This window comes from Solanum dulcamara, chromosome 12 (assembly GCF_947179165.1).
Source record: "Solanum dulcamara chromosome 12, daSolDulc1.2, whole genome shotgun sequence".
Classification (NCBI taxonomy): Eukaryota; Viridiplantae; Streptophyta; class Magnoliopsida; order Solanales; family Solanaceae; genus Solanum; species Solanum dulcamara.
The window spans coordinates 46,783,567-46,810,379 of record NC_077248.1 but is presented as its reverse complement, the minus strand read 5'-3'; the positions used below and the strand labels follow the sequence as shown (position 1 = coordinate 46,810,379).

Genomic DNA, 26,813 nt, shown 5'->3' with positions numbered 1-26,813 from the left:
GATCCACATATAGCTCTTGAAGTTAAAGTTGTTCTCACGGAGTTTAACTTTGCAAGTATCCTAACTCTTCTCGATGTGGGAGTTACATCAGATTTCATGTTATAACTCGCATGGTCTTAAGATGTCGGTTAAAGGTCTTATCCCATACAAGTTCTACGAAATGATCTAAGTTCAATTATGGAGTTTATCATGCATTGACCATAAGTTTTCATGTTATTTCAAATGCTTTTAAATTATTTTATCCTCATTATGATTGGTCATGCATCCTATGTCACATTGCGCATGTTCTATTCCTTGATCATGCATATCTCACATATTTTGTACCTTCTATGTACTAAGGCATATTTTGCATACCTTGTCTCATAATGTAGGGGTCGAAGACCATGTTCATCCTACTTGTGGCTAGAGTTGACTTAGCACTCTCAAGTTGTCATTGGTGAGTCCTCATTTATCGAGCACGGGACTTTCTTTTATGTTGATCACTTTGACTTTCTTCTATGGTTAGGGTGAGCTAGGTTCTTGTCCAACGCCCCCATCAAGTATAGACTTATTGGCATGTTTAGGCAATTAAAGGGGTGTAGTCCATTTTGGACATGGAGTTGAGTTTACTTTCTCTTTTGACATGTATTTTTAAGTTGTTTATTCTGCATACTTCAATATGTTTAATTGCCTTATATACACTAAGATGGCTTGTTGGGATCCCTCAGGTTTTCGATTGCCATGGTACATCTAGGCCTTAGGCTCGAATTGTGACAAGAATATATTTTGAAAAATCACTTTAATGCAAGGGAGTAAAGGACTGGGAGAAACAACTAATGGTAAGCCGCCAAGTTGATTCAGTGAGCCATCAGAAGCTTGCCGAATTGTTCGTAAAGAACTAGCAACTGAGTTCAAGCAAGGGGAATAAAAGGTGCCCTTTAGCAACTCGCAAGAAACATAGGCGAGTACTTTCAAGCTGGCCTAAAGGCCCAATATCAAAAACATACCTCAAATTTCAAAATTCTAACCCCCCACAGTAATTTCATAGCTCCTCTCATGCAATTTACACGAAAATTAAGGCAACCCATATAATATCCAATGACATAGGTACTCATACTTCCCTACGGGACTAACCAAATCACCATGTCCATACTTGATGCCTTATATGACATACTTGATGCCCATGTCCATGTTTCTACCCCTGTTAGAGAGTCGGTCATAGTCACTCATGTCTATCGTGCCTATTTTATAATGTTTATGGAGTTCCAGACTTGGGTAGACTTAGTGATTTTAGACATGACTAATTTCGATGTAATCTTAGGCATGATTTGGTTGTCTCCCTACTTTGATGTACTTAACTATAATGCAAAAATTGTGTCTCTAGAGATCTCGGGGAGGGAAAGTTAGAGTGGGAAGGGATGTACAAGCCTAAGCCAGCCTAGGACATATCCTTTCCAAGCTAGAAAAATTATGGGGCAGGGTTGTTTGGCCTATCTATCCCATATTCGGAAGGTTGATGTAGGGTCTCCCTCTATTGAGTCTATTCCAGTAGTGCATAAGTTTCCAGAAGTGTTTTCTTCAAATTTGTCTAGTATGCCTTCCAACAGAGACATAGATTTCTGCAATGACTTAGAACTGGGAACTCATCCAATTTTCATTCCTCCCTACTGCATGGCTCTGGTAGAGTTGAGAGAGCTTAAGGCTCAAATCCAAAAACTCCTTGATAAGGGATTCATCCGTCCCAATGCTTCTCCATGGGGTGTTCCAATGTTGTTTATTAAGAAAAAGGATGGTAGAATGAGAATGTGCATCGACTACTGATAACTGAATAAGGTTACCATCTGGAATAAATATCCCTTGCCTTATATTGACGATAATTTTGATCACTTGCAAGGTGCGTCAGTCTTTTTAAAGATTGATCTCCGGTCTAAGTACCATTAATTAAAGATCAGACCTGAGCATATGCCCAAAACAACTTTTAGAATCAGGTACGGGCACTATGAATTTTTGATAATGTCTTTTAAACTGACCAATGCACCTAAAGACTTCATGAGTTTGATGAATGGGGTATTCAACCATTCTTGGATTTGTTTGTTATTGTGTTTATAGATGATATTTTGATGTATTCAAGGAGTGAACACCAACATGCAAATCAGCTTTGTCTTGTTCTAGGTGTTCTAGGATAACAGAAGTTGTACGCAAAACTTTCTAAATGTGAGTTCTGGTTGCCCTCAGTTGCCTTTTTGGGTCATGTTGTTTCAAAGGAAGAGGAAATAGTAGACCCACAGAATATTGAAGTAGTTAAGAACTAGGCTGGGCCTAGCTTCGTGACTGAAGTTAGGAGTTTTGTGAGACTGGCCAGTTACTTATCACGACCCAACACTGTAGGTCGTGACTAGTGCCCGATTTGGGCACCCACATGTACCCTTAGCCCTACTGAGTATGTTAGCAGAATAAACAAATGTAGAAATTAAAAGAGATCGCTAGAGAGCGCATGAAAATAGATGTAGCACACGAAGGCCGTTAAGGCCGACACTAAACACAAGCCCAAAACACATATACAAAACCCAAAACACAAGTCTATAGACCTCTATCGAATGATAGCATAATCATATGACGGGACAGGGCCCCGTTGTACCCTTAACCAATATGTACAAATGTACAACAGAAAAGTTAGTACCAAAATAGGGCTCCGGACAAAGAAGCACTGCCAACCAATAGGGTGGATGTCCTAAGCTAACGGATCAGCAAATCGAGCGTATGTACCTATGGACATGTAATGCATCCCCCGAAGAAAGGGGGTCAGTACGAAAATGTACCGAATATTTAAAGAAAAAACTGTATTAAATAAAGTCATAACCAGAACAGAACATGCAAAACAAAGGCAAAATATCCACAAATATCAAAATATTTTTTTACAAACCCTGATAATGCAAGCGGAAACACATATGTCATATCCGACCCCATTATGGGACTCAATGAACAAAACGTGGTTGCCACCCCATCACTGACGCCACAGCACAGCATATATCCAGAGTAGGGAATATCTCTGTAACAAATTATATCATATCAGATGGCCATATCATATCATATCATCAGCATACGTGTACATGGCACAGCTTAATTCCACAAACCCATGTACAGGGCGTACCTGCCCCCTCACATAGGAGCACGGAAAATAATGTAAAGAGGTACGCACGATAACAAACCTGACTCGGGCTCAGTGAAAGAAACATTGAGGCATCCACGATGGAGTAGCAAGAAACTAGATGCAATTTAAATCATATTTGAGACTCGATGGGGTACTTAAAATGAGCTATTTTTCAAAAAGTCAAGACAAGAGTCATATCAAGTACCTTTTAAAAGTTACTATGGTTTATATTAAAATAGAACTTTTGGAATCATATACACATATCAAGGCATAACAAAATATCTTTTGCAAGTCAAGAAATTGTCCATCCTAATGTCTTTAAGAATAAGAACTTCCTTGGAGTCATATGTACTTCATCTATTTATTTCATAAAGATCATGCCCAAAAAGAAAAGAAGATTAGCTTTACCTACTTGTGCCCAAAATATGCCAAGAGATAGAATAAGCTTAACACACTTATGCCGAAGACATGCCAAAAGAAAGTATAAGCCTTACATACCTCTTACGGATTACTCTTAACACGTTCGCCTCATCGCCTCTTGAACCTATTTAACATGAAAGTAATACTAAGGTTAATGAAATTTTACTTTCCAATTCTAACTCCACAACCAAGTACCCATAGGAATCATTTTCTTATATAATACCCTCGACTAGTTTGTTACTAGTTCCGAAGTTACCAAAAATCGGGCAGCATCTCCCCTATAACTTAAACATCCCCGAGATTTCAACTCGAACACAATATCAACAACCATACCAATAACAACAACCAGCAGCATATATACAATTGAACCACCTCAACATTACACAATACAACTCCAAACAACTAGTTCAAAATTTACGATACCAAAATAGAATTTTTAACTTTTATTTCATAAAATCTTTAACCATACTAAACGGAGGGTCGTGTGGCTGCAACCAGCAATTCCCACACCCTTTTTAGAATACTTTTCAGCCCTGCAACACACAATAAAACTAGATGCAACCGCAGCACCACAACGACAATCCACTACTCGACTTTGATTTAGCTATAACCACTTCAATTTAGTTTGTTTATAGCGCCTAGCATCCTTAAGCAATTTTTCCTTTTCCAAACTTATTTAAGACATGTAATATACCTTGTAACAACATCATAAACTCCAAGTTGAAAGAAAAACCCTTACCTCACTCAAACTCGCCAAAACTTGTCGAAACTTGTCTTGGAAGTTCCTTTAGCACGTCTACAACTTTGTGGCTGCTTGCTAACGTTTTGGTGCTGCTCTGAACCATAAATTTATAATAATAACGCCTTCATAACATCATGGTATACCCTAGATAATTAATTCACGGAATAAAATCAGAGACTTACCATTTTTTCTCTCCAAAATTGTGGGTCTCTCTCTAGCCTAGAGTTCTCTTCTCTTCTCTTTTTCTCTAGAGTTTTCTTAAAGAAATGACTTTCTTGATAAGGATGAACATAATATATATATAGTCCATCTTAGGAGGTAACACGTGTCAACCCCTAAGTGGTGACACGTGTCAAGCCCTCATTGGGCCAATACACCACCTACTCCACCTATGGGCTGCCACGTGGCATATGGGGCCTACCCCCTTGCTCTAGTTGCTGCCATGTGGCACTCTCTTATGCTGTCACGTGACACTTTCTCATATTGCCATATGGCACCTTCTTTTCTCCTCGTAGGTTCGTAGTCTCATCTTCTTTTATGAATCTATGTAATTCTTGCTACGTAAGCTTGGTACGTACTCAAGTAACTTAAGTATGTAAAATTTTTAAGTTGGTAGCTTACGTATGTAACACATCCAAGGTAATAGTTTACACAAGTAAGTCGGGTCTTACGACTCACTACTTGGCCTCCAATTCCTTTTGGATTCCTATAACTTTATTTCTAATCTTCCCTTCCATGGGGTATCACATTCTCCTTTCCTTAGAGTTGTTTGATAGAATTATAGCCTATCCAGCTCACATGGTAACTTCTAAGAAGCTTTCAAGAACTTAGGAATCTTTCAAGAAACTTAAGAAGCTTTTAGAAGCTTTAAGAAAGTTTAGGAAACCTTAAGAAACTTAAGTGGCTTACGATCCTTCCATGAAACTTAAGAGTCTTTCAAGAGACTTAAGAACACATTCCAAGGTACAAAATTATGGGTGTAACATCCTTCCCCCTTTAGAACATTCATTCTCGAATGTGAACTAAAACCTTCCTCCAGATCTTATACCTACTATATGGAGAGTTTCTCTGTCCCATTGCTATAACATATACTTTCATCGAGCAATCAGTATCAAAGTTCCAAAGGTTAGAATTACTTGTAGACGTAGAGAATAGGTATGGATACTTGTGTTTCCTTTCCTCTTTCACTTCCCAAGGGGTCACCCATCCTAGTACTACTCTCACCTAAGCACACTTAACTTCAGAGCTCTGATGGGATCCGGTGCATTAGTGCTGGTATGATCGCATCCATCCCTTAAGGTCTCCACCAATGGTTCCTCAGACGGTCTCAGATATCGCGGCTTCTATTTATTTATTGCTGGCCTCGAGATCCATCCATCCCTTATGGGATCTCGTTTGAAGTTTAAGCGTTCATATTTACATATGATAGCGTCAGTTGATTTTCTCTTACGCTTGTATTTCTATTGTCCACTTCCCTTCTTTTAGAGTGTACCCATATCATCCTCTGTTTATTTTCAACTATTCACACGCAAATGATTCTGTTCCAACCCTTTAACATACTGCACCATGTCTACACCTTCTGTTAGATCATCTATACTTTAAGTGGACCCTATAAGAAATCTTAGTACAATCATGGGATGCTTAGAATTCTCGATAAATAGTACACACTATAGTCCAAGTACTGATACTTGAGTCATATAACTAATGTAGTAGTTTAGTCGAAGCCACATTTCATTCATCCTAATCAGTACGTTTCTACTGCTTATAATCATGTCCGATTCTCCATTTGGGGGCACTTATACTCTGATGACACGTGTTTCACGTTTTGTTATCACCTTTTTTTTCAAAGGATACCACTTGTTCCTTTAATAATTTCACAATGCCTCAGTTGTTTTGCAATTTTCCATTCCCTATCCTTGAGGGATCCCACTACTTCCAAAGTGGAGGTACATATACACAATACCCCTTTTTGCTTCATGAGCTTTAATCCTTATTGTGTACCCGATGTTAACTCCTAATCTTACTCACAATCACATTCCTTAGTTACTTCTTTACTAGGCTCTACGTACTTCCATGATGATCCTCATTATATTCAGACTATATTCTGCTCATGGTCAATCCCGGAGGGTAATATTTCTTAACTTTTATTCACGATCCTTACTCTGGGCTAATTCCACCTAATAGAGCAAGCGTACTTAATCCCTTATCCTTCCTTATAATTCTCATCCTTAATACCTCACAGGCTGTCTTAAGACACTCATATCCATCACCATTCTTCTCACTATATCAGTATTGACCTTCTACTTGCCACCCATATCACAATTAACTTATTTCCTAAAGTCAGTTGTATACCTAGTTTAGTCGGATCTTATTGTTACCGTGGATACGATTTCTCAAGATATATTACAACCTTTTATCTCATTCTTTTTCTATTTCCAAAAAAATTCATCAAAGTTTCCTCTATATTCCTTACTATCCCAAACCTGCACTCAGGAAATACCAATAATGCCTCACAGGGCCAATACATATATATTCATATCACAGCCTCACAGGGTCAATACATATATATTCATATCACAGCCTCACAGGGCCAATACATATATATATTCATATCATAGCCTCACAGGACGCCCAATATCAACAACAATATAAAATGATGGACTTACCTCGTATGTCCAACTCGAACTACACCCGTTACACTTTTGTGTCTACTTTTCCTTTTAATTTTCAACTTTACATTTCAATCATATTTCAATCTTCTTACCTTACCCAGCATGCCTCTTCCGCACCATTACTTACATGTATACTGTGTAGCTTCTAATATCATCCGTCACTTTCTTCTGTCGATGTCATTCTTTAGCTGAAACTAAAGATTAGAAAAAAAGGAATTTCATTTTCTATTGCTGGGCCCTATCACACGATTTAAGACAAGAAAGAAAGGTAACATCTTAAATGTCCTGTAGCCTCTTATTTATAGATGTGGTGGACCACACACCGATAAACCAAAATCTACTAGACACGATCTGTAGACATTCCAAGGACCAAACCTCTCTGATACCACTTTTGTCACGACCCAACTCTATAGACCGTGACTAGTGCCCGATTTGGACACCCATACATACCCTTAGCCCTACTGAGTATGTTAGCAGAATAAACAAATGTAGAAATCAAAAAAGATCGCTAGAGAGCGCACGAAAATAGATATAGCACACGAAGGCCGTTAAGGCCGTCACTAAACATAAGCCCAAAACACATATACAGAACCCACACCACAAGTCTATAGACCTCTACAGAACGATAGCATAATCATATGATGGGACAGGGCCCTGTCGTACCCCTAACCAATATGTACAAATGTACAACAAAAAAGTTAGTACCAAAATAAGGCTCTGAACAAAAGAGCACTACCAACCAACAGAGTGGATGTCCTAAGTGAGTAGAGCAGCAAACCGAGCATCTGTACCTGCGGGCATGTAACGCAGCCCCCAAAGAAAGGGGGTTAGTATGGAAAATATACCGAATATGTAAAGCAAGAAGTGTAATAAATAAATTCATCACAAGAATAGAACGTGCAAAACAAAGGCGAAATAGCTAGAAATATCAAAATGTTTTTTTACAACCCTTGATAATGCAAGCAGAAACACATATGCCATATCCGGCTCCATTACGGGATTCGGTAAAAAAATATGGTCGCCACCCCGTCAATGGAACCACAGCACAGCATACATCCAGAGTAGGGAATATCTCCATAACAAATCATATCATATTAGATGGCCATATCATATCATATCATCAGCATACGTGTACATGGCCCAGCATAACTCCACAAACTCATGTATAGGGTGTACCTGCCCCCACACATCGGGGCACGGCGAACAATGTAGAGAGGTACGCATGATAACAAATCTGGCCTAGGCTCAGTAAAAGAAGCATTGAGGCATCCACGATGGAGTAGCAAGAAACTAGATGCAATTTAAATTATATTTGAGACTCGATGGGGTACTTAAAATGAGCTATTATTCAAAAAGTCAAGACAAGAGTCATATCAAGTACCTTTTAAAAGTTACTGTGGTTTATATCAAAATAGAACTTTTGGAATCATATACACATATCAAGGCATAACAAAATATCTTTTGCAAGTCAAGAAATTGGCAATCTTAGTGTCTTTAAGAATAGGAACTTCCTTGGAGTCATATGTACTTCATCTATTTATTTCATAAAGATCATGCCCAAAAAGAAAAGAAGATTAGCTTTACCTACTTGTGCCCAAAATATGCCAAGAGATAGAATAAGCTTAACACACTTATGCCGAAGACATGCCAAAAGAAAGTATAAGCCTTACATACCTCTTACGGATTACTCTTAACACATTCGCCTCATCGCCTCTTGAACCTATTTAACATGAAAGTAATACTAAGGTTAATGAACTTTCACTTTCCAATTCTAACTCCAAAACCAAGTACCCATAGGAATTATTTCCTTATACAATACCCTCGACTAGTTTGTTAATAGTTTCGAAGTTACCAAAAATTGGGCAGCATCTCCCCTATAACTTAAACATCTCCGAGATTTCAACTTGAACACAATGTCAACAACCATACCAATAACAACAACCAGCAGCATATATACAATTGAACCACCTCAACATTACACAATACAACTCCAAACAACTAGCTCAAAATTTACAATACCAAAATAGAATTTTTAACCTTTATTTCATAAAATATTTAACCATACTAAATGGAGGGTCGTGTGGCTGAAACCAGCAGTACCCACACCCCTTTTAGAACACTTTTCATCCCTGCAACATACAATCAAACCAGCTGCAACCGCAGCACCACAACGACAACCCACTACTCAACTTTGATTTAGCTATAACCACTTCAATTTAGTTTATTTCTAGCGCGTAGCATCCTTAAGTAATATTTCCTTTTCCAACCTTATTTAAGACATATAATATACCTTGTAACAACATCATAAACTCCAAGTTGAAAGGAAAATCCTTACCTCGCCCAAACTCACTAAAACTTACCGAAACTTGCCTCGGAAGTTCCTTTAGCATGTCTACAACTTTGTGGTTGCTTGCTAACATTTTGGTGCTGCTCTAAACAATAAATTTATATTAATAATGCCTTAATAACATCATGGTATACCATAGATAATTAATTCATGAAATAAAATAGGAGACTTACCCTTTTTTTCTCTCCAAAACCATGGGTCTCTCTTTCTAGCCTAGAGCTCTCTTCTCTTCTCTTTTTCTCTAGAGTTTTCTTGAAGAAATGACTTTGTTGATAAGGATGAACATAAAACATATATATATATATATAGGCCACCTTAGGAGGTGACACATGTCAACCCCTAAGTGGTGACACGTGTCAAGCCTTCATTGGGCCAACACACCACCTTCTCCACCCATGGGCTGCCACATAGCATGTAGGTCCAACCCTCTTGCTCCAGCTGCTTCTATGTATCACTCTCTCATGTTGTCATGTGTCACTCTCTCATGTTGCCATGTGGCACCTTCTTTTCCCTTTGTGGGTTCATAATCTCATCTTCTTTTACGAATCTATATAATTCTTACTATGTAAGCTTGGTACGTACTCAAGTAACTTAAGTATGTAAAATTTCCAAGTTGGTAGCTTACGTATGTAACATATCCAAGGTAAGAGCTTACACAAGTAAGTCGGGTCCTACGACTCACTACTTGGCCTCCAATTCCTTTTGGATTCCTATAACTTTATTTCCAATCTTCCCTGCCATGGGGTATCACATTCTCCTTTCCTTAGAGTTGTTTGATAACGTTATAGCCTATCTGGCTCACATGATAACTTCTAAGAAGCTTTCAAGAACTTAGTAATCTTTCAAGAAACTTAAGAAGCTTTTAGAAGATTTTAAAAACTTTAGGAAACCTTAAGAAACTTAAGACGCTTACGATCCTTCCATGAAACTTAAGAGTTTTTCAAGAGACTTAAAAACGCATTCCAAGGTACAAAAGTACAAAGTGTAACATTACTATTATTGGTTCGTGAAGAACTTTGCTTCTATTGACACTCATTTGAATAGACTGACTAAAAAAATAAGGTGTCATTTGAATGGACTGACAAATGCGAAGAGAGCTTTCAAAAGCTTAAGACTCTTTTGACCACATCATCTATTTTGACCTTAGGTAAAGACTTCATTATTTATTGTGATACTTCACATTCCAATTTGGATGCTGTATTGATGTAGGATAAGAATATTGTAGCCTATGCTTCGCGGCAGTTGAAGTTGCATGAGAGGAACTACCCGACTCATGACATGGAGTTGGTAATGATAGTGTTTACCCTGAAAATCTGGAGGCATTATCTTTATGGTGTGAGGTGTTTATAGACCATCGTAGTTTGCAGCATGTATTCACCCAAAAAGACTTGAATTTGAGATAGCAAAGGTAGATGGAGTTGCTCAAAGACTATGATGTCACTATCCAGTATCATCTAGATAAGGCTAATGTGGTGGCAGACACAATAAGATGGAAACCGGTTAGTATGGGCAGTCTAACCTATTTGGAAGCCTGCAAACGACCTCTGGCTAGAGAGATTCAGGCCTTGGAGGCCAGATTCATGAGGCTAGGCATCTCGAAAAAAGGTAGGGTGCTGGACAGTGTTGATCTAAGACCCACTTTTATAGAAGAGATTAAAGCTAAATAGTTTGAAGATGTAAATCTGAATGAGATTAGAGAAAAAGTTTTGATGGGCAAGGCTCAGGATTCAGCACTTGATGCATGTTGGGTGCTCAACTTTAGGGGAAGGTTTTGTGCTCTCCGAGTGGAGGGCATAATTCAAAAAATTATGTCTAAATCTCATAGTTCGCAATATTCTATTTACCTGGAGTAACCAAGATGTATCATGACTTGAAACTTCTATATTGGTGGTTGGATATGAAGAAAGACATAACTGAATATATAGCCAAGTGCCAAAATTGTCAACAGGTGAAATATGAGCACCAAAGATCTGCAGGCTTATTCCAAAGAATACCCATTCCTGAATAGAAGTGGGAGAAGATAGCCATGGATTTTATGGTAGGACTTCTCAAGAACTTAGGGAAGTATGATTCCATTTGGGTGGCGGTTGACATGTTGACAAAGTTAGCACACTTTATTCTGGTTAGAGTGGACTACATGCACAATAATTGACAATGATTTATGTGAAGAAGATAGTAAGGTTCCACGAGGTGCCCGTCTCTTTCATTTTAGATTGTGGTATGCAGTTCACTTCTAAATTTTGGGGAAAGTTACATCTCAATGCTGGGCACTCAGCTCACTTTCAGCATGGCTTTTCATCCACAAACTGAAGAGCAGTCATAGAGGACTATCCAAGTGTTGTAAGATATGTTAAGTGCATGTGTGATTGACTTTGGGGGACATTGGAACAAGTTCTTACCCTTGTGCAAGTTCTCCTACAATAATAGTTATCACTCCAGCATTGAGATGGCACTACTTGAAGCTCTTTATGGGAGGGGATGCAGGTCTCACATAGGGTGGTTTGAAGATGGAGAAGTAGAGCCATTGAGGGTAAACTTAGTGAGGGATGCTCAAGATAAAGCAAGGAGCATCCAAGCTAAGCTTCTAGTAGCTCAAAGTCGTCAAAAAGAGTATGTTGACCATAAGGTAAGGGATATGACATTCGAGGTTGGTGATAAAGTGCTTCTAAAGGTGTCACCCATTAAGGGGGTAATGAGGTTTGGTAAAAAGGGCAATCTCAGTCCTCGCTATATTGGCCCTTTTGAAACTCTTGACTGTGTAGGGCTAGTGACATACAGATTGGCCTTACAACCTAGCTTGTTGGGGGTACATTCGGTGTTCCATGTGTCAATATTGAAAAAGTAACATGGGTATGGGACTACATTATTGAATGTGACTCAGTTTTGTTAAGCAAGGATCTTCAGTATGAAGATGAGTCAGTTGCAATCCTTGATCGTGATGTCCGTAAGTTGAGGACTAAGGAGATCAACATGGTAAAGGTACAATTGAAGCATCCTTCGGTGGAGGAAGATACTTGGGAGATTGATACGGACGTGCGAGATAAGTATCCTCAGTTGTTTGTCGAAGTAGGTACTACTTTCTATCTACTTTAGCCCTGTTTTTCCTAATTGATCACTCGGAGACGAGTGATAGATAAATTGGTATCGATTGTAATGATCTATCCTCGTCGTTATAAATAGGCAAATGGGGAAAGAATTTGGGCCAAAAAACTTCAGGTAGTAACTTTGGAAAAATTTAGCCTAGGCCAAACTTGGATGAATTCTGAGTCAGATGAGGTCTAGGGTGACCTTGTGATAGGTAGAGATCTAATATTTAATTTGGTTGGGTTAGATGAGAGACAAGATGATACGGAGCATTTACAGCTTTACGGAATCGCATTCGGGTGAGTAAAACTCCCTGAATTGGACTTGGCGTGAAGTATATAAATTAAGACACCTTGGGGAGAGGGTATTTTGTGAAAGGGGAGACTTGGAGACTCTTTACAAGCTCTCTATTTTCGCCTATCCCGTCAGAGCAGGATTAGTATAGTAAGGGAGGGGCCGTCAGAGCGGGACAGTCGCGACTTATTACGGGGTAAAAACCCAAAAATAATTTTCTGCATAAAAACTATTCTTAAGACGTTAGGAGGCGACCCATGGTATTTTTTATCACTTTTCCATGGATTTTCACGCAAAAGGTAAGATTTCTACTCCCCAAACTCATAATTTAATTTCTAGAACCCATAATCTATAATGGGTGATCTTGAGGGAGGGTTTCGACTTGAAAACTAACAGTGGAAAGTTGTCCTAAAATGGGGGTTAGGATCATGGGGTTGGCCTATGATGGAAATTGTGTTATAATTCATATTAGTTAGGCCATTTTGTTGATTTTTTGTGTGTATTTACTGTTTTTATACCAAGAACAAGCAGAATGAACTCGTAAAGGGAAAGCTCTTGTATCTTACAGTGGTTGAAGCTCGAATTCGAGGTAGGTGATGGTTTTGTTTTCTGTACATGTTTCGTGTACTTGTTAAATTGTTTCATTGTATGCATGTGTGTCTATGAATAGGAAAGTATGCTATCGAATATGTGAAATGATCACTTACTAGCCTGTTTTGTGATTAACCTGTTCTTGGTGATATAATGTGGACTATTATTGGTAAACTGTGTTTGATTTGCATAATTGGATCAGGTATCACATTCCAACACATAATTGAATCGGGTGTTATTTTCCAATAAACATTTGGATCGGGTGTCATGTTTCGACACAAACCTTGAATCGAGTGTCATATTCTGACATAAATTAAGTGTTTGCACGTCCCATGAGAGGACCCTTATGTAAAGTTACATGATATTGAGATTGTTGAATTGTGGTCTTGTTGAGTATTAATTGACATGAAAAGGATTAAGCTTATTCTGTATATATATGCTTACTATGTTGAGTTTACTTGTTCATGATCCGCTTACTGGCTAGCTGCGTGATCCTACCAGTACACTGTTGATTTTTATACTAATACTACACTTGCTCTGTCTTTGTTGAGTACAGGGCATATTCAGCCGACTGTAGAGAGACCTCGCTTAGGGTGACAATTGTTCGAGTTCAAGGGTGAGTTGTTTCTTTCAGGCTAACGTAGACTCTCTATTATTTCTGGTCCTTCTTCCGGGACTTAGATGTTTAGAGAGTGGTTAACTCTCTAATGAATTTCTTATGGAAATTGTACTCCCTTTCTAGACTTGTTGGTTCTGTAGAGTTTTGGTACGAATGACTTTCAATTCCTAGGATGTTTTCCGCATGTTTTAAGTTGTTGCCTAGACCTTCCTAAGTTTATGGGGATCTAGGCTTATATCTTTAATTAAGACTACTTTTGCATCCTTATCTTGTTTATTTACTGTGTTTGCTAATTGTTGGGCTATTGAAATGGTTCTTCCATCGGAAGATTAGTGTGGGTGTCAGTCACAGCGAGTTGGTGTCGTGACAATAATAGACTCAAATGAAGAAATGATATAATTTACACAATAACATAGCATATCAATTTCACATCATCTGAGATCGCAAAATAACTGATTATCTAAATCGCACAAAATTGAGCGATGAAAACTCACCTCCAAACAACATCGGTAACAATATACCTAAACGAATCACCAAAGGCAAAACACAAATAAGCAGAGAATAAAAAATTAAAACCCACATGCAAGATGAAAGAAGATGAAAACTATAATTTAATGACCAAAATCAAAGAATGTTGTTGACAGTCTGTTGTTGATTTTTATATCCTTTAGTGTGTACATCTTTCTTTTTTAAAAAAGTAAAAAAAAAAAATTTAAAAAAATCAAAGAAATCAGAAAGATGAATACCTTAAATCAGTAGATTCGCAATCCAAAACTTGACGAAATCAAAATTCCAAAAAAGTACAAGATGAAAAGCTCTATTTCTTCCAAATCAATTTGCATGCCAAAACTTAAATCTCACTAAATGGGTCGGAAAGGAGAGCTTCAAGAATGAGTGTAGGGATCTGCGAGAGTGAGAGAAGAGAGTTGTGAGAGTGAGAGAGAAATGGGTCTGTTGAGTGAACTAAGAGAGAGAAAGAGAAAGGGTTTATTAGAGTGAGATTAAAAAAATTAGAGTGAATATAATTTCTAAAGAAATAGCGGAGGTTACGACCCCCGCAACTTGAAAATTAGTGGCGCCTATAAAGACCCCCACATTTAATATAATTTTGGGGAGTTTATAGTAACCTCCAAAAATCCAGCCTTTTTTTGTAGTGTTTATGCAGTATGAATTTGCATAAATAGTAGGATATAAAGAGAATGAGGCCAAGGATAAAGCCATTACAATCCAAGATTATTTTGTAAGTGCAAAGCATCAACACTGCTACTATCTTTATGCTCTTGTAGTAATGTTGGATCATCAAAACATTATATGAATAATTCTTTCTTGATAACCTTTTAAGATACCAAATACTATTCACGTGAATATAACAAAAGGGGTCATCAGGCTTCTGCTAAGTGTTTAAAACTTCTTTGTTATTAGAGGGTGAACAAGAAGAAAAGCATGAATCAGAAGTTTTGAAGTAGTTTTAACTAAATCTGCTATTAATTTGATATTATTTCAACTCAAACTCTTGTATGAATATAATTATTTTTCTTCTTATGTCCTCTCCATCTCTTTTCATTGAAATACTTTTCATTTATATAAGAAAAAAATGACAATATTTAAGGAATATTTAGATATTGGGAAATTTTACATAAAATTAGGAGAAGACAAAATGAGTAGTATATGGAGTATAGGGCGAAAACAGAAAATTGAAACAAATTAAACAAAGAGTAGTAAGAAAAATAGAAAAATGGAGATATGTCAAGAGAAAGTAGGAAAAAAGGCTTCATATAATATCCCCGAAATTAGAGTTTAATTTACAAATAATAATCCATTAATTTTGTTCCATATATAGTCTTAGTTTGCCCCATATATAGTCTCACTAAATTTATAAAGCATAATTATTTATACTATATTAAAAGCATGAATACCCTTAAAAATATTGTTTGAGCTTTTTCCCCTTTATTAAAATATTACACTTTAGACAAAATTGTCTTTTCACCTTTTTCCTAAAAATAATTGTCATTTAATTATTATTCTAATATTTAAGATTTTAAAATTTATTAAAATTATAACTATTATATTTTTATTTATTTATAATAGGTAAGAACTCCTAATATAGTCTTGAATTTATATAAGAAGACTATTCACATTTAGAAAAGGAAATAATTTTAGTTTTAAAATGTAGAACAATACGAATTTTTTTTTGATTTTAGTACAAAGGGGACTCAACTTGACTTAGCTATTATAACAATATGAAAATTTTGATTAGAGTACAAAGTGGATTCAACTTGCCTTTATAATTATTTTCAATATAATTATCTATCTAACTATATTACGAAGGTCATTAGAAATATTAATTTAATTTTTTTTTAATTAAAAGATTTTATAATGGAAAAAACTGTTAAAATTACTATTTATACCTTTTATAAATCTTAATTAAATTACAATAAATAAAATAAACAAACAAATAAAGTTAATTAAAAATACTCTTTAAAAAAAAGAGATTCAATTTTTTTTTTAAATGGTTTACCTGGAAAGTCCCAATTCCATGTAATTACAACATCGACAAATTATAAATCACTAATGGATGGTAAAAACTCTTATATGCCGATTAATTGGCTCTATTTTTCATAAAGTTTATTTGATAGAAAGAAAATCTACCCAAGTAAATTGTCATCTTAGTTAAATTGAAAAAAAAAATTATAGGTGATATTATATAAAGGATGATGGAAAGAAAAGTTTTCTGATCATTTCAATCATGAAAAAAGTTTTCACCAAACTTTTAGATAAAAAGTTTTTAGGAGAAAAGTCTATTTTATCGAAAGTCTGTGAGAATCACACCAAATCAAGAGAGAAAATACTTTAAAATCGATTAAAAGAATTTAGTTTAGAAGCTAAACTCCATTTATTTCATTTGTATCAATTCTTCTAGATATAATGTTGCATGAATATTATTGTTCCTTTTCTTCTTTTCACTCATCATATGTTTGTTATTTTTGTAAAGTTATTAGACGTTCTTCAACTAATATATGAATAAACCTATATAAGTCATTATTTATTGATTTTTCAATATTCTTGTGCAGATAAAAAAGATTCATGTATAACTTTAAATAAATATTCAATTTTCACGTTTTCTTTATCTTAAAATCTTCCATTTTATTTCATGTCTGTGGATTTGGACAGTAATAATGATATTCCAGCTTAAGTATTAGGGTAAAATAGACATTTAAAAGTAATAATTGACATACAAGGGTGGAGAATGCCGTCTGTTTAAAATTGAGGAGGCAGTTTGATTTTTAACGTAAAGTTAGGGATGTAAATAATTTGACTCTTTTTAACGTAATACACACATGTAAAGCACGTACTCTAAACTAATAAAGTATTTAAATGGTAGGAGATATTGTTTATCTTTTAAAAAAAGCAAAAAGGGGGGATATTTTAAAATATTACGGGAAAAAAAGAAAGGAAGTGACTCTGATTTAAGAGGAAATTTCGGGAACAAAGATATCTCTCTCTCTCTCTCTCTCTATATATATATATATATATATATATATATATATAATAGGAGAGGTAAAAACGTCTACGTGTCAGCACCACAAAAAATAAAATTAATTATTTAACAATGAATTAGAAAAATAATTAATTAATATAAAATTTGAAAAAAAAAGACTCAGACATAACTACCCTCATATTTTTAATCAATTTGAAATAAAAATAAAAATAAAAATTGCAAACCCTAAAAAAAAATTAAAAACTGAAAAAACACTAAATATCTAATTTTTAGTATTACTTTAACATTTTACCTTTTTAAAATTTAAATTTTAATAGGCAAAAAACTGCCATTATATCTTTTACTTCTTAAAATAATAGAAAAGAAAAAAGATAATCAAAATTAATGTGCATTAGCCATTTTTTCAATTAAAAATAATAAATGATACTAATAAAAAAAACAAAAATGCCCACTCATTAAATAATACTGTGAAGATATACTTTATTTCTAAAAAAATATAACTGATTTGAAATGAGACTTTTTTAAATACACGATATTTTTAATCAATTTGAAATAATATTAAAATTGCCAAGTGTCTGCAAACAATCAATATAAAATTTGAATTAAAATCCAAAAATATGTAACAGAGTCTCATTACTAAACTAACTCATTCACTTAATGCTATAAAAAAAACCAAAAAAAAAACTACAACATGGCAAAGTGGTTACTTTTTTTAATTTGAATTTAAAGTGGTTATCTAAAACTACTCTACCTCTTATCTCTATGTATACATAAATAAATTCAATTAAAAAAATTAATGAATCTCTTCTTCTGTAAATGTATAATGTTATTTGTTGAATTATTTGCATTTTTCTTAACTTCATATTCTTCTTCTATTGAGCGAAAATGTAGATTAATAGATGGCTAGTCAAAGAAAATTTACTAGAGAAAGAAGTGAAGTCCAAGAAGAAGAAGAAGAAGAATATTTATCAAAATATTCGGTGATTTAAATAATCAAAGGTAAAATAGACAATCCTTATAAAAAAAAAGAACAATATTTATCAAAATATCTGGAGAATTTAAATAATCGAATGTAAAATAGACAATCCTTAAAGAGTTAAAGGATCTCTTCTTCTTCAAATGTATAGTGTTATTTGTTGTATTATTTTCATTCTTCTTAACTTCATCTTTTGGGGTTGGGGGGGGAGGGCGAATATGTAGATTATTTAGATGATTAGCCGAAGAAAATTTAACAGAGAAAGAAGTGAAAGTCCAAGAAAAAGAAAAAGAAAAAGAAGAACAATATTTATCAAAATGCCCGGAGGATTTAAATAATCAAAAGTAAAATAGACAATCCTTATAAAAAAAAAACTAAAGGAGCTCTTCTTCTTAACTTCATCTTCTTTTTTTTGGGCGAATATGCAGATTATTAGATGGCTAACCGAAGAAAAGAAATAATATATTTTTAGAGAAAGAAGTGAAAGTCCAAAAATAAGAAGAACAATATTTATCAAAATGTCCGGATGATGTAAATAATCAAAGGTAAAATAGATAATCCTTAAGAAAAGAATTAATGGGTCTCTTCTTCTCCAAATGTATAATGTTATTCGTTGAATTATTTTCATTCTTCTTAACTCCATCATCATTTTTTGGGCGAATATGCAGATTATTAGATGGCTAGCCGAAGAAAATTTAAATATATTCTCAGATAGAGAAGTGAAAGTCCAAGAAGAAGAACATTATTTATCAAAATGTCCGAAAAATGTAAATAGTCAAAAAGTAAAATAGATAATGCATGAAAAAATTAAAACAAAAATAATACATAGTTATCTAATGTTGGATTAGAAGTGACTTTAAATAGAAAATAATAAAATTGATATATATTAATTTTGTTTTTTTTCCTTTAAATTTGAGGTCTTAAAGAACCACAAAATGCAGAATACTCGTGTTGCAAATGAGAAGCTCATTATCAATTGGTTAACGTAAGTTATTACTTATTTATGACAATTTGAATTGATAAAATAATTCTTATATAATATGTTTTAATTATATAAATATACATATACTTCTACTAAACTACACATTAAAAAATAACAAAAAAAAGAAATAAAAAAATTCCTAACTACACATTAATTTTCCACTTCTAAATTTTTTTTTAAAAATAATAAGGTTAAAGTAAATAAAACGTGCAATCGATGAGATGGGTTATTCAATCAAGAATATGAATAGTACATATTCTTAAGTAAATATATTAATTTTGAAAAGTATTAATTTAAAATTCAAATTTAACCTTTTTAAAAAAACGGTTAACTAACCCATACAAACTACACTAAAATTAATGGAAAAAAAATCAACAATTTCCTAACACTCATATCAACTTCTCACGTGATTTACTTTGTACGTTCTTAATTTTTTTTTATAAATTTTTGACATTTAGTTTAAATGAAAAGAAATTAAATTAATACACTTGAATTTACATGCTCCTAAAAAAATGGAATGGTTCTATCATTTAAGGCAATTTGTAACAGTCATGAAAAAGAAATCTGAAAAAGTTAATATCTAATAAAAAAAAAATCAGGATAGTTAAAAATGAAAAAAATGGGACAGTATAATCGGAAAAAAGAGTCAATTTTACTAAGGAGGTTATGAATAATAGTGCAAAAAATACATGCAAAGAATGAATTTATTTTATATAAAAATATCATTAATACATTCAAACTGTTAAATAATTTTGAATTTTAATATATAAGATTAAATATAATTTGTTTAGGAAGTAGAAATATATGTAACACAATATTAAAATTATGTAGTAGACAAAGATATTAAGTGACGAACTAATATAAAGTAATTTGACAATATAATAGTTTTAAGAAACGATAAATATAATAAAGAGAAATGGGGAATAAAAAACTTACAGAATCAATGGATGATATATTTGTTTTCTTTTATAACAAAAAAAATTAATTTTCTGATAAAATCAAATTCAATCATGAATTCAACATAATATAATATTAAGTAATAATATATTCAACATATTTTTATAAAATGAGCCTGAAATTAAAAATATATACACATACCTAAAATATTTTTGATAGATTCTTATATCAATAATAACATAAATTAAATGAGAGTAATGGGATATGTTAATTATTAATTTAAATTATTGCTTAGAATGAAAATTAAATTAAAATCGTTCATGAAGAAAAATATTTTTAAGAAAGAGTATAAAAAAAGGATAAAATAAAAATAAATGCAGATGTTTTCACAAAAGATTTTACCATAAAGTTATTGTTCTTTTTGTTATTGATCATGGGATGATGAAATTATTATTTATTTTTAATTATGTGTTTTAAATTTAATTTGTGATTTTGTTAATCGAGAATTTATAGGATATGAAGTAACAAAAACTTATGAATGTTTTTAGAAGTCTATGTTTTATTTGAAGTGTTTGAAACTTATACGATTTGCAATCTATCAATATAAACTTATTTGATAAACATGTGACGTTATCTTTAAGAAAAAGAGAATTAATTATCAGAAAAAGACACAGGTACAATATTTTCATGCCACTTTATGCGTGGTTAATAAAAATTTGTCAATACTTTATCCTTTATATTAGAATACCTATTAGACAAAGAAATGAATTGTGTTCAAATAGAATTGCTTACTTATTTATTCAACATATTTTGAATATTTTTTAAATTCTTAATATAATGATTATATATTTCCTAAAATTTTGATAACTAATGCATATGCAACAATTTAGTTTTTTGAATTGTGATTTTGCATCTCTTAATGGATTTTTTAAATAAAATTATCTTTCTTCTATCCTTATCCATTCAAGTTATTAAAAACTTCTTAGTTTTATGCTTATCATTATTATAATCATAGGAATTTCCTTAGTTATATTTTATTTTAATTTAATGATTAAATTTTCTCATATCCTTATTATTCTAACAAGTGGAGATATGAACGGGGTGAAAGTATTTATGATTTTGAATAATTTGAAAAATAACTAAATTAAATGATGCTAAAAATTATTATTTTCAAATTTAGACAATGAACTAAGCTTATATATTGATTTGTTTTCATAAATTTTCTATTATAATCTATTAAGGTTCTAAATGGTAACATTATCTCATATAAACTTTAAAATATTATTTTTATAATAAGTTAAATTTTGAAATTATCAATAAATTAGTATATTATGATTATTTTTATCAATTGACCGTGCAACGCGTGGATATGTATACTAGTTATAATTTAAAAGTCACATAATTAACGTTTGAGGAAGAAGGAAAAATAAATAAAAATGGGGGTTAGTTTTCTATTTTTCATTTTTAGTTCATTTCATATTATATACAACAACAACAACTTGGGGAGGGTAAAGTGTACGCAGACCTTACTCCTACCAAGGTAGAACGATTGTTTCCGAAAGACCCTCGGCTCAATGAAAGCATAAAAAGAGGTCAGATAAGGCTAGCGATATGAGAAAGCAAATAACGAAAGCGACACAAATAAAATAGAGTAATCAAAGTACAAAAAGTAATACATAATAACAAAAATCAGAGCACAAGAAATTATAGTGCACTAAGGCGCCTACTAATAAGGAAGAATAACGAGACTATGTACTAACCTTTTACCCTAATGTGGGTCCTCCAAACCCTCCTATCTAAGGTCATGTCTTCGGTAAGCTGTAACTGCTCCATGTCCTGTCTAATCACCTCTCCCCAATATTTCTTCGGCCTACCCCTACCTCTTCTGAAACCATCCATGGCCAACCTCTCACACCTCCGCACTGAGACATCTGTGTCTCTCCTCTTCACATGCCTAAACCATCTCAGTCGAATTTCTTGCATCGTGTCTTCCACCGAGGCCACTCCTACCTTGTCCCAAATAGCCTTATTTCTGATTCTGTTGCTCCTGGTATGCCCACACATCCATCTCAACATTCTCATCTCGACAACTTTCATCCTTTGAACGTGAGAGACCTTAACTAACCAACACTCCACCCCATATAACATAGCTGGTCTAACCACAACTTTGTAGAACTTTTCCTTAAGTTGTGGTGGCACCTTCTTGTCACATAGCACACTGGAAGCGAGCCTCTATTTCATCCACCCTACTCCAATACGATATGTGACATCATCGTCAATCTCCTCGCTGCCTTGCATGATAGACCAAAGGTACTTAAAACTACTTTTATTTTGGATGGCCTGGTCACCAAGCCTAACTTCCGCGCCAACCTCCTGAGGTGTCCCATTGAACTTGCACTCTAAGTACTCTATCTTGGTCCTACTCAGCTTAAACCCTTTAGACTCCAAGGTATGTCTCCAATCCTCCAGCTTAGCGTTAACTCCGCTACGAGTCTCATCGATCAAGACTATGTCGTCCGCAAAAAAGCATACACCATGGCACCTTACCTTGAATTTGTCTCGTCAATCCATCCATCACCAAGGAAAATAAAAATGAACTAAGAGTTGGTCCTTGATGTAACCCCATCACAATCGAAAAGTGCTCTGAGTCCCCTCATATTGTCTTTACCCTAGTTTTGGCATCCTCATACATATCCTTGATCACCCTAAGGTACGCCACAGGTACACCTTTAGCCTCCAAACATCTCCATAGTATCTCTCGTGGAATTTTATCATAGGACTTTTCTAGGTCGATGAATACTATATGTAAGTCCCTCTTCCTCTCCCTATACTGCTCCACCAGTCTCCTCATAAGATGGATGGCTTTCGTAGTTGAGCGTCCTGACATAAATCCAAACTGATACTCTAAAATAGACACGCCTCTCCTCACCCTCATCTCCACCACTCTTTCCCACATTTTTATAGTATGATTTAGAAGTTCGATACCTCTATAGTTGTTGCAGCTTTGGATATCCCCCTTGTTTTTGTATAGAGGGATCATTACGCTCAACCTCCATTCTTTGGACATCGTTGCTATCTCAAATATGACATCAAATAACCTAGTCAGCCACTCTAAACGTACCGAACTACGGAAGGTTACCAAGTGGTCCTCCTTCTTTGAGAAACTCGAATTGGCTATCACCAACCCAAAAGCTCTTGCGAAATCCAAAAGTGAAACTCCTCCTCTATTTCTGTCCCCGAAGCCAAAGCCTCCATGCACATCATCATACCCTCCTGAAATAGACCTGATGTGCCCATTGAAATCTTCTCCCATGAAAAGCTTCTTAGTATGCGATATGCCTCTCATTAACTCGTCCAAATCCTCCCAACGACCACTTTAATCGACATCATCCTATCAGTGACTCTCCTAACCTCCACCACCTGATCCCTTAAATCACTGTCTACTAAAATGCCTACCCCATTCCTATACTTTGATCTACCAGGGAACCAAAGCTTATACATGTCTACCTCCTTAGCTTTAGGACCTACCCATTTGGTCTCTTGGACACACACTATATTAATCTTCCTCTTCTTTAGAATCTTAACTAGCTCTATGGACTTTCCCATTAACGTCCCAATGTTCCAAGAACCTACTCTCAGTCTAGACGCTCCTTTAACCCACTTACCCCTCCTTACCCTCATTCCCGTCCCCGTCTCCGTCCCCATCCCTGAACTAGAACATGACCCTAGTCTATCATCACTATTCAAAGCCACGGAAATGCGTATGAACTAATAAATTATTCAAAGGTCTAAAGTCCGCAAAATGTAACTACAAGTGTATGAACAAAGAATAGATATGAAAATCAGAGGTACCAACTCCAGTTGAAATGAACCTGGTTGCCACCGAAAAATACTGTTCACATCGGAGTACTGTTCACATCAGAGTTACTGTTCACGTCGGATTGCCAAGATGCTGTTCACAACGACCTGGATCTGAATAGCAGGCTGGAATGAATTTGTTTGAGAACCAGTCAATGCCGGAGAGCCAAAGTCAGTTTTCTTACTAGAAGATGGATCTGATGAAACAATAGATTGTAGCCACAAATTACCCTGCAAAGAAGAGAAAAGAAACATACCCACAAAATGTTTCTCTGTGTGTTGTTTGAAGAAGGAGTGAAGGAAGAAAAAAGAGATGCTTTCATTTCATATTATATAAAATTCATATAAATAAAAAAATATGATTGGATGCATACAAAATTATTACTGTAAGGAATTAAATTCAAAAAAGAATATACTTCACAAAATTGATAAGTACCGTGTAATAGCATTATATATAACAAATAAATAAAAAAGATGGTTGAATGCATAAAAAGAATATTAGACTATTAATAAAGATTAAAATTTCTAGAAATTATACTTCACAAATTTGTTAGTACTATGTGTAGTATTTTATTACAAAAGAATTATAAATGAAAAGATTTATATTTGTGACCCAGTTAATTTAAGGAAATCGAAATTTTGTTCTAGTTTATTTAAAGTCTTTGTTTAGTTGTTTATGATAGATTCTATAATTTTAGGAGGCGTACTAGACATGCCAGATAAACTAGATACTACTAAAGATCTTTAAAATTTTTTAGAATTAGTAAATTATGCTAGAAATTTTATCAAAGATTTAGAAAAAATAGCAGGACCTTTATATGCCAAAATAGATAGTAAAGGACAATATATATATATATTGTCCTATATATATATATATATAACAAAATATCTTATATTGTAGATAATTCACAAATGAATTTATCTTGAATAGTGAATTCATTGATGTTTGTGTAAAGTTGGTCTATGGAGTAGTGATATGGTACCTTCTGTAGGCAGAAGAAAGAGTGTACATTTTTTTTTTCTTTTTTTTTGTAACTTTGCCTTCGTTCCGTACATTTCCCCCTTTTTCTTTTGTATTCCACTTGTTTGATATCAATATTGAAATCAGACGAAGGGTAAAATTTAGCCAAATATTTCTCTCTCTAACATCTCTCTAAGCAAGAAGCTCCCAAGAAAGTCATTTTAGTCATAAAACAAAATGTGGTGGGATCCACCTTCGGACGTCGGAAAATTTCGATCAAAAGACGGGAACGAAGATCCCGTTGAGACGAATCCAATGAAAGTTATTACAGCTTCAAATTCCAAGTATAGCTCCTCACATCAGCCAAACAATGAAGCGATCAATAGTTAAGTCACTGATGAGGAGCTGAAAATTTTTCAAAAAATAACGTATCTGCAAAATCGTGGATTGATTCATCTAAAAAGAATTGGAGGAGATGAATCCTCATCAAAAGGACTACATACAGTCCAAAAATCAAAGGAAACAATAGCATCAATCGCCAGAAATGATGAGGCGATTTCTGGAAGAAGTAGTCCAGAATCGCCACCACTATGCCTCCACATTCGACGCAGCTCCGACGATATACAACCCAGCGGACCTACTGGGGTTTGGTCACAAGCTCATCACGAAGCTGATGGGACAATTTTCACCGGAGATATGAACGTCGGCGATGACACTGGTGACGGCGCCGGAGTTCCGGCGACCAAATTCGACCAAATTCAATACCAAAATGTCCACAATGATGATGTGCATCTTCTTAGCATGGAGCCACAGCTCGAATCTTCACCAAAAGCTTCGAATATCTCCAAGACCACTGACAAGAGTGATGGCGCCGTAGCTCTGGCCAACTTTACGATGCAATACTAGTCGCAAAATGAACACAATGGTGATGAGCACCCTACTAGCCACTTAAGGTACTTCGAATCTTCAACAATAAGCTCAAATTTGAAAAGTCGTCAAGACTACTGTGGTGTCGCCGGAGCTCAGGTGAACCAATTGATGAAGGACCAGTGCCAAATTGTTCATCAGAGTATTACGCAACTTCCAAGCCACAGAGGGTCACTCGAATCTTCACCAACAAGTTCAAATTTGAAAAGTCGTCAAAACGACGGTCAAAGTGAAGAACACAGTGACATGCCTATTCAAGATGTGAATAATGCATTGACTCAAAACCAATATCAACAACAAAGGGAGGTAACACAATACCAAAATATTCAAAAGAGTATAAATGATCATCTAGATAAGGATCACCATGAACACATGACTATGAGAATTGATCATATCAATCATAACAGCAGCAGTTCAACACAAGGACTATCAGGTAAGACTACTGACTCTTCTATATTAGGTGTTAATCATGTGCACAATGGTATCCACATGCAGGCTAAAACTGTTGACCACAATAATGTCAATTTAAAGTTTAATGCTCTGCAAAATGACAAGACTGCTAAGGCTACTAATGCTAGCACTACTGAGATGCATTTAGTGGTGATCAAGAATAATAAGGTGCTGCAGGATTCAGTTGATCAAGTGGATATTGCTTCTAAACATACTGAACAAGGGAATACATCCCCTGGAAATGTGCAAACAAACAACAATAAAAACCAACAACCTACACAACCAAATGTGAATACTCAATCTGCCCAAAGACCTTATGTACCAAATACCAATCCTATGATAGTGTCTAACAATTTTGTACTCA

The 26,813-nt window shown here is 34.5% G+C and overlaps 1 protein-coding gene and 1 pseudogene across 14 annotated transcripts in view; both read right to left on the bottom strand.

Moving 5' to 3' along the window:
- The window catches only part of LOC129877874 (uncharacterized), a 103,661-nt gene extending 88,412 nt beyond the window's left edge, over positions 1 to 15,249 (bottom strand). For 7 of the 14 annotated variants that reach the window (XR_008763643.1, XR_008763641.1, XR_008763648.1 and 4 more), the window contains exons 1-4: positions 15,124 to 15,249; positions 14,646 to 14,803; positions 14,394 to 14,420; positions 3,629 to 3,674 (exon numbers count right to left, since the gene is read on the bottom strand). Coding sequence is in view for 1 of the 14 variants with exons in the window: in XM_055953408.1 (XP_055809383.1) it covers positions 2,903 to 3,028; positions 3,629 to 3,674; positions 7,670 to 7,755; positions 8,639 to 8,684; positions 14,394 to 14,406 (317 nt within the window). In the remaining 13 variants the exon portion in view is untranslated. Of the gene's footprint in view, positions 1 to 2,902; positions 3,029 to 3,628; positions 3,675 to 7,669; positions 7,756 to 8,638; positions 8,685 to 14,393; positions 14,421 to 14,645; positions 14,804 to 15,123 lie in introns of all 14 variants that reach the window. The other 7 variants (XM_055953408.1, XR_008763646.1, XR_008763649.1 and 4 more) reach the window with 7 other exon arrangements.
- On the bottom strand, positions 5,473 to 5,573 carry LOC129877908 (5S ribosomal RNA; annotated as a pseudogene).
- Positions 15,250 to 26,813: the final 11,564 nt, after the last annotated feature.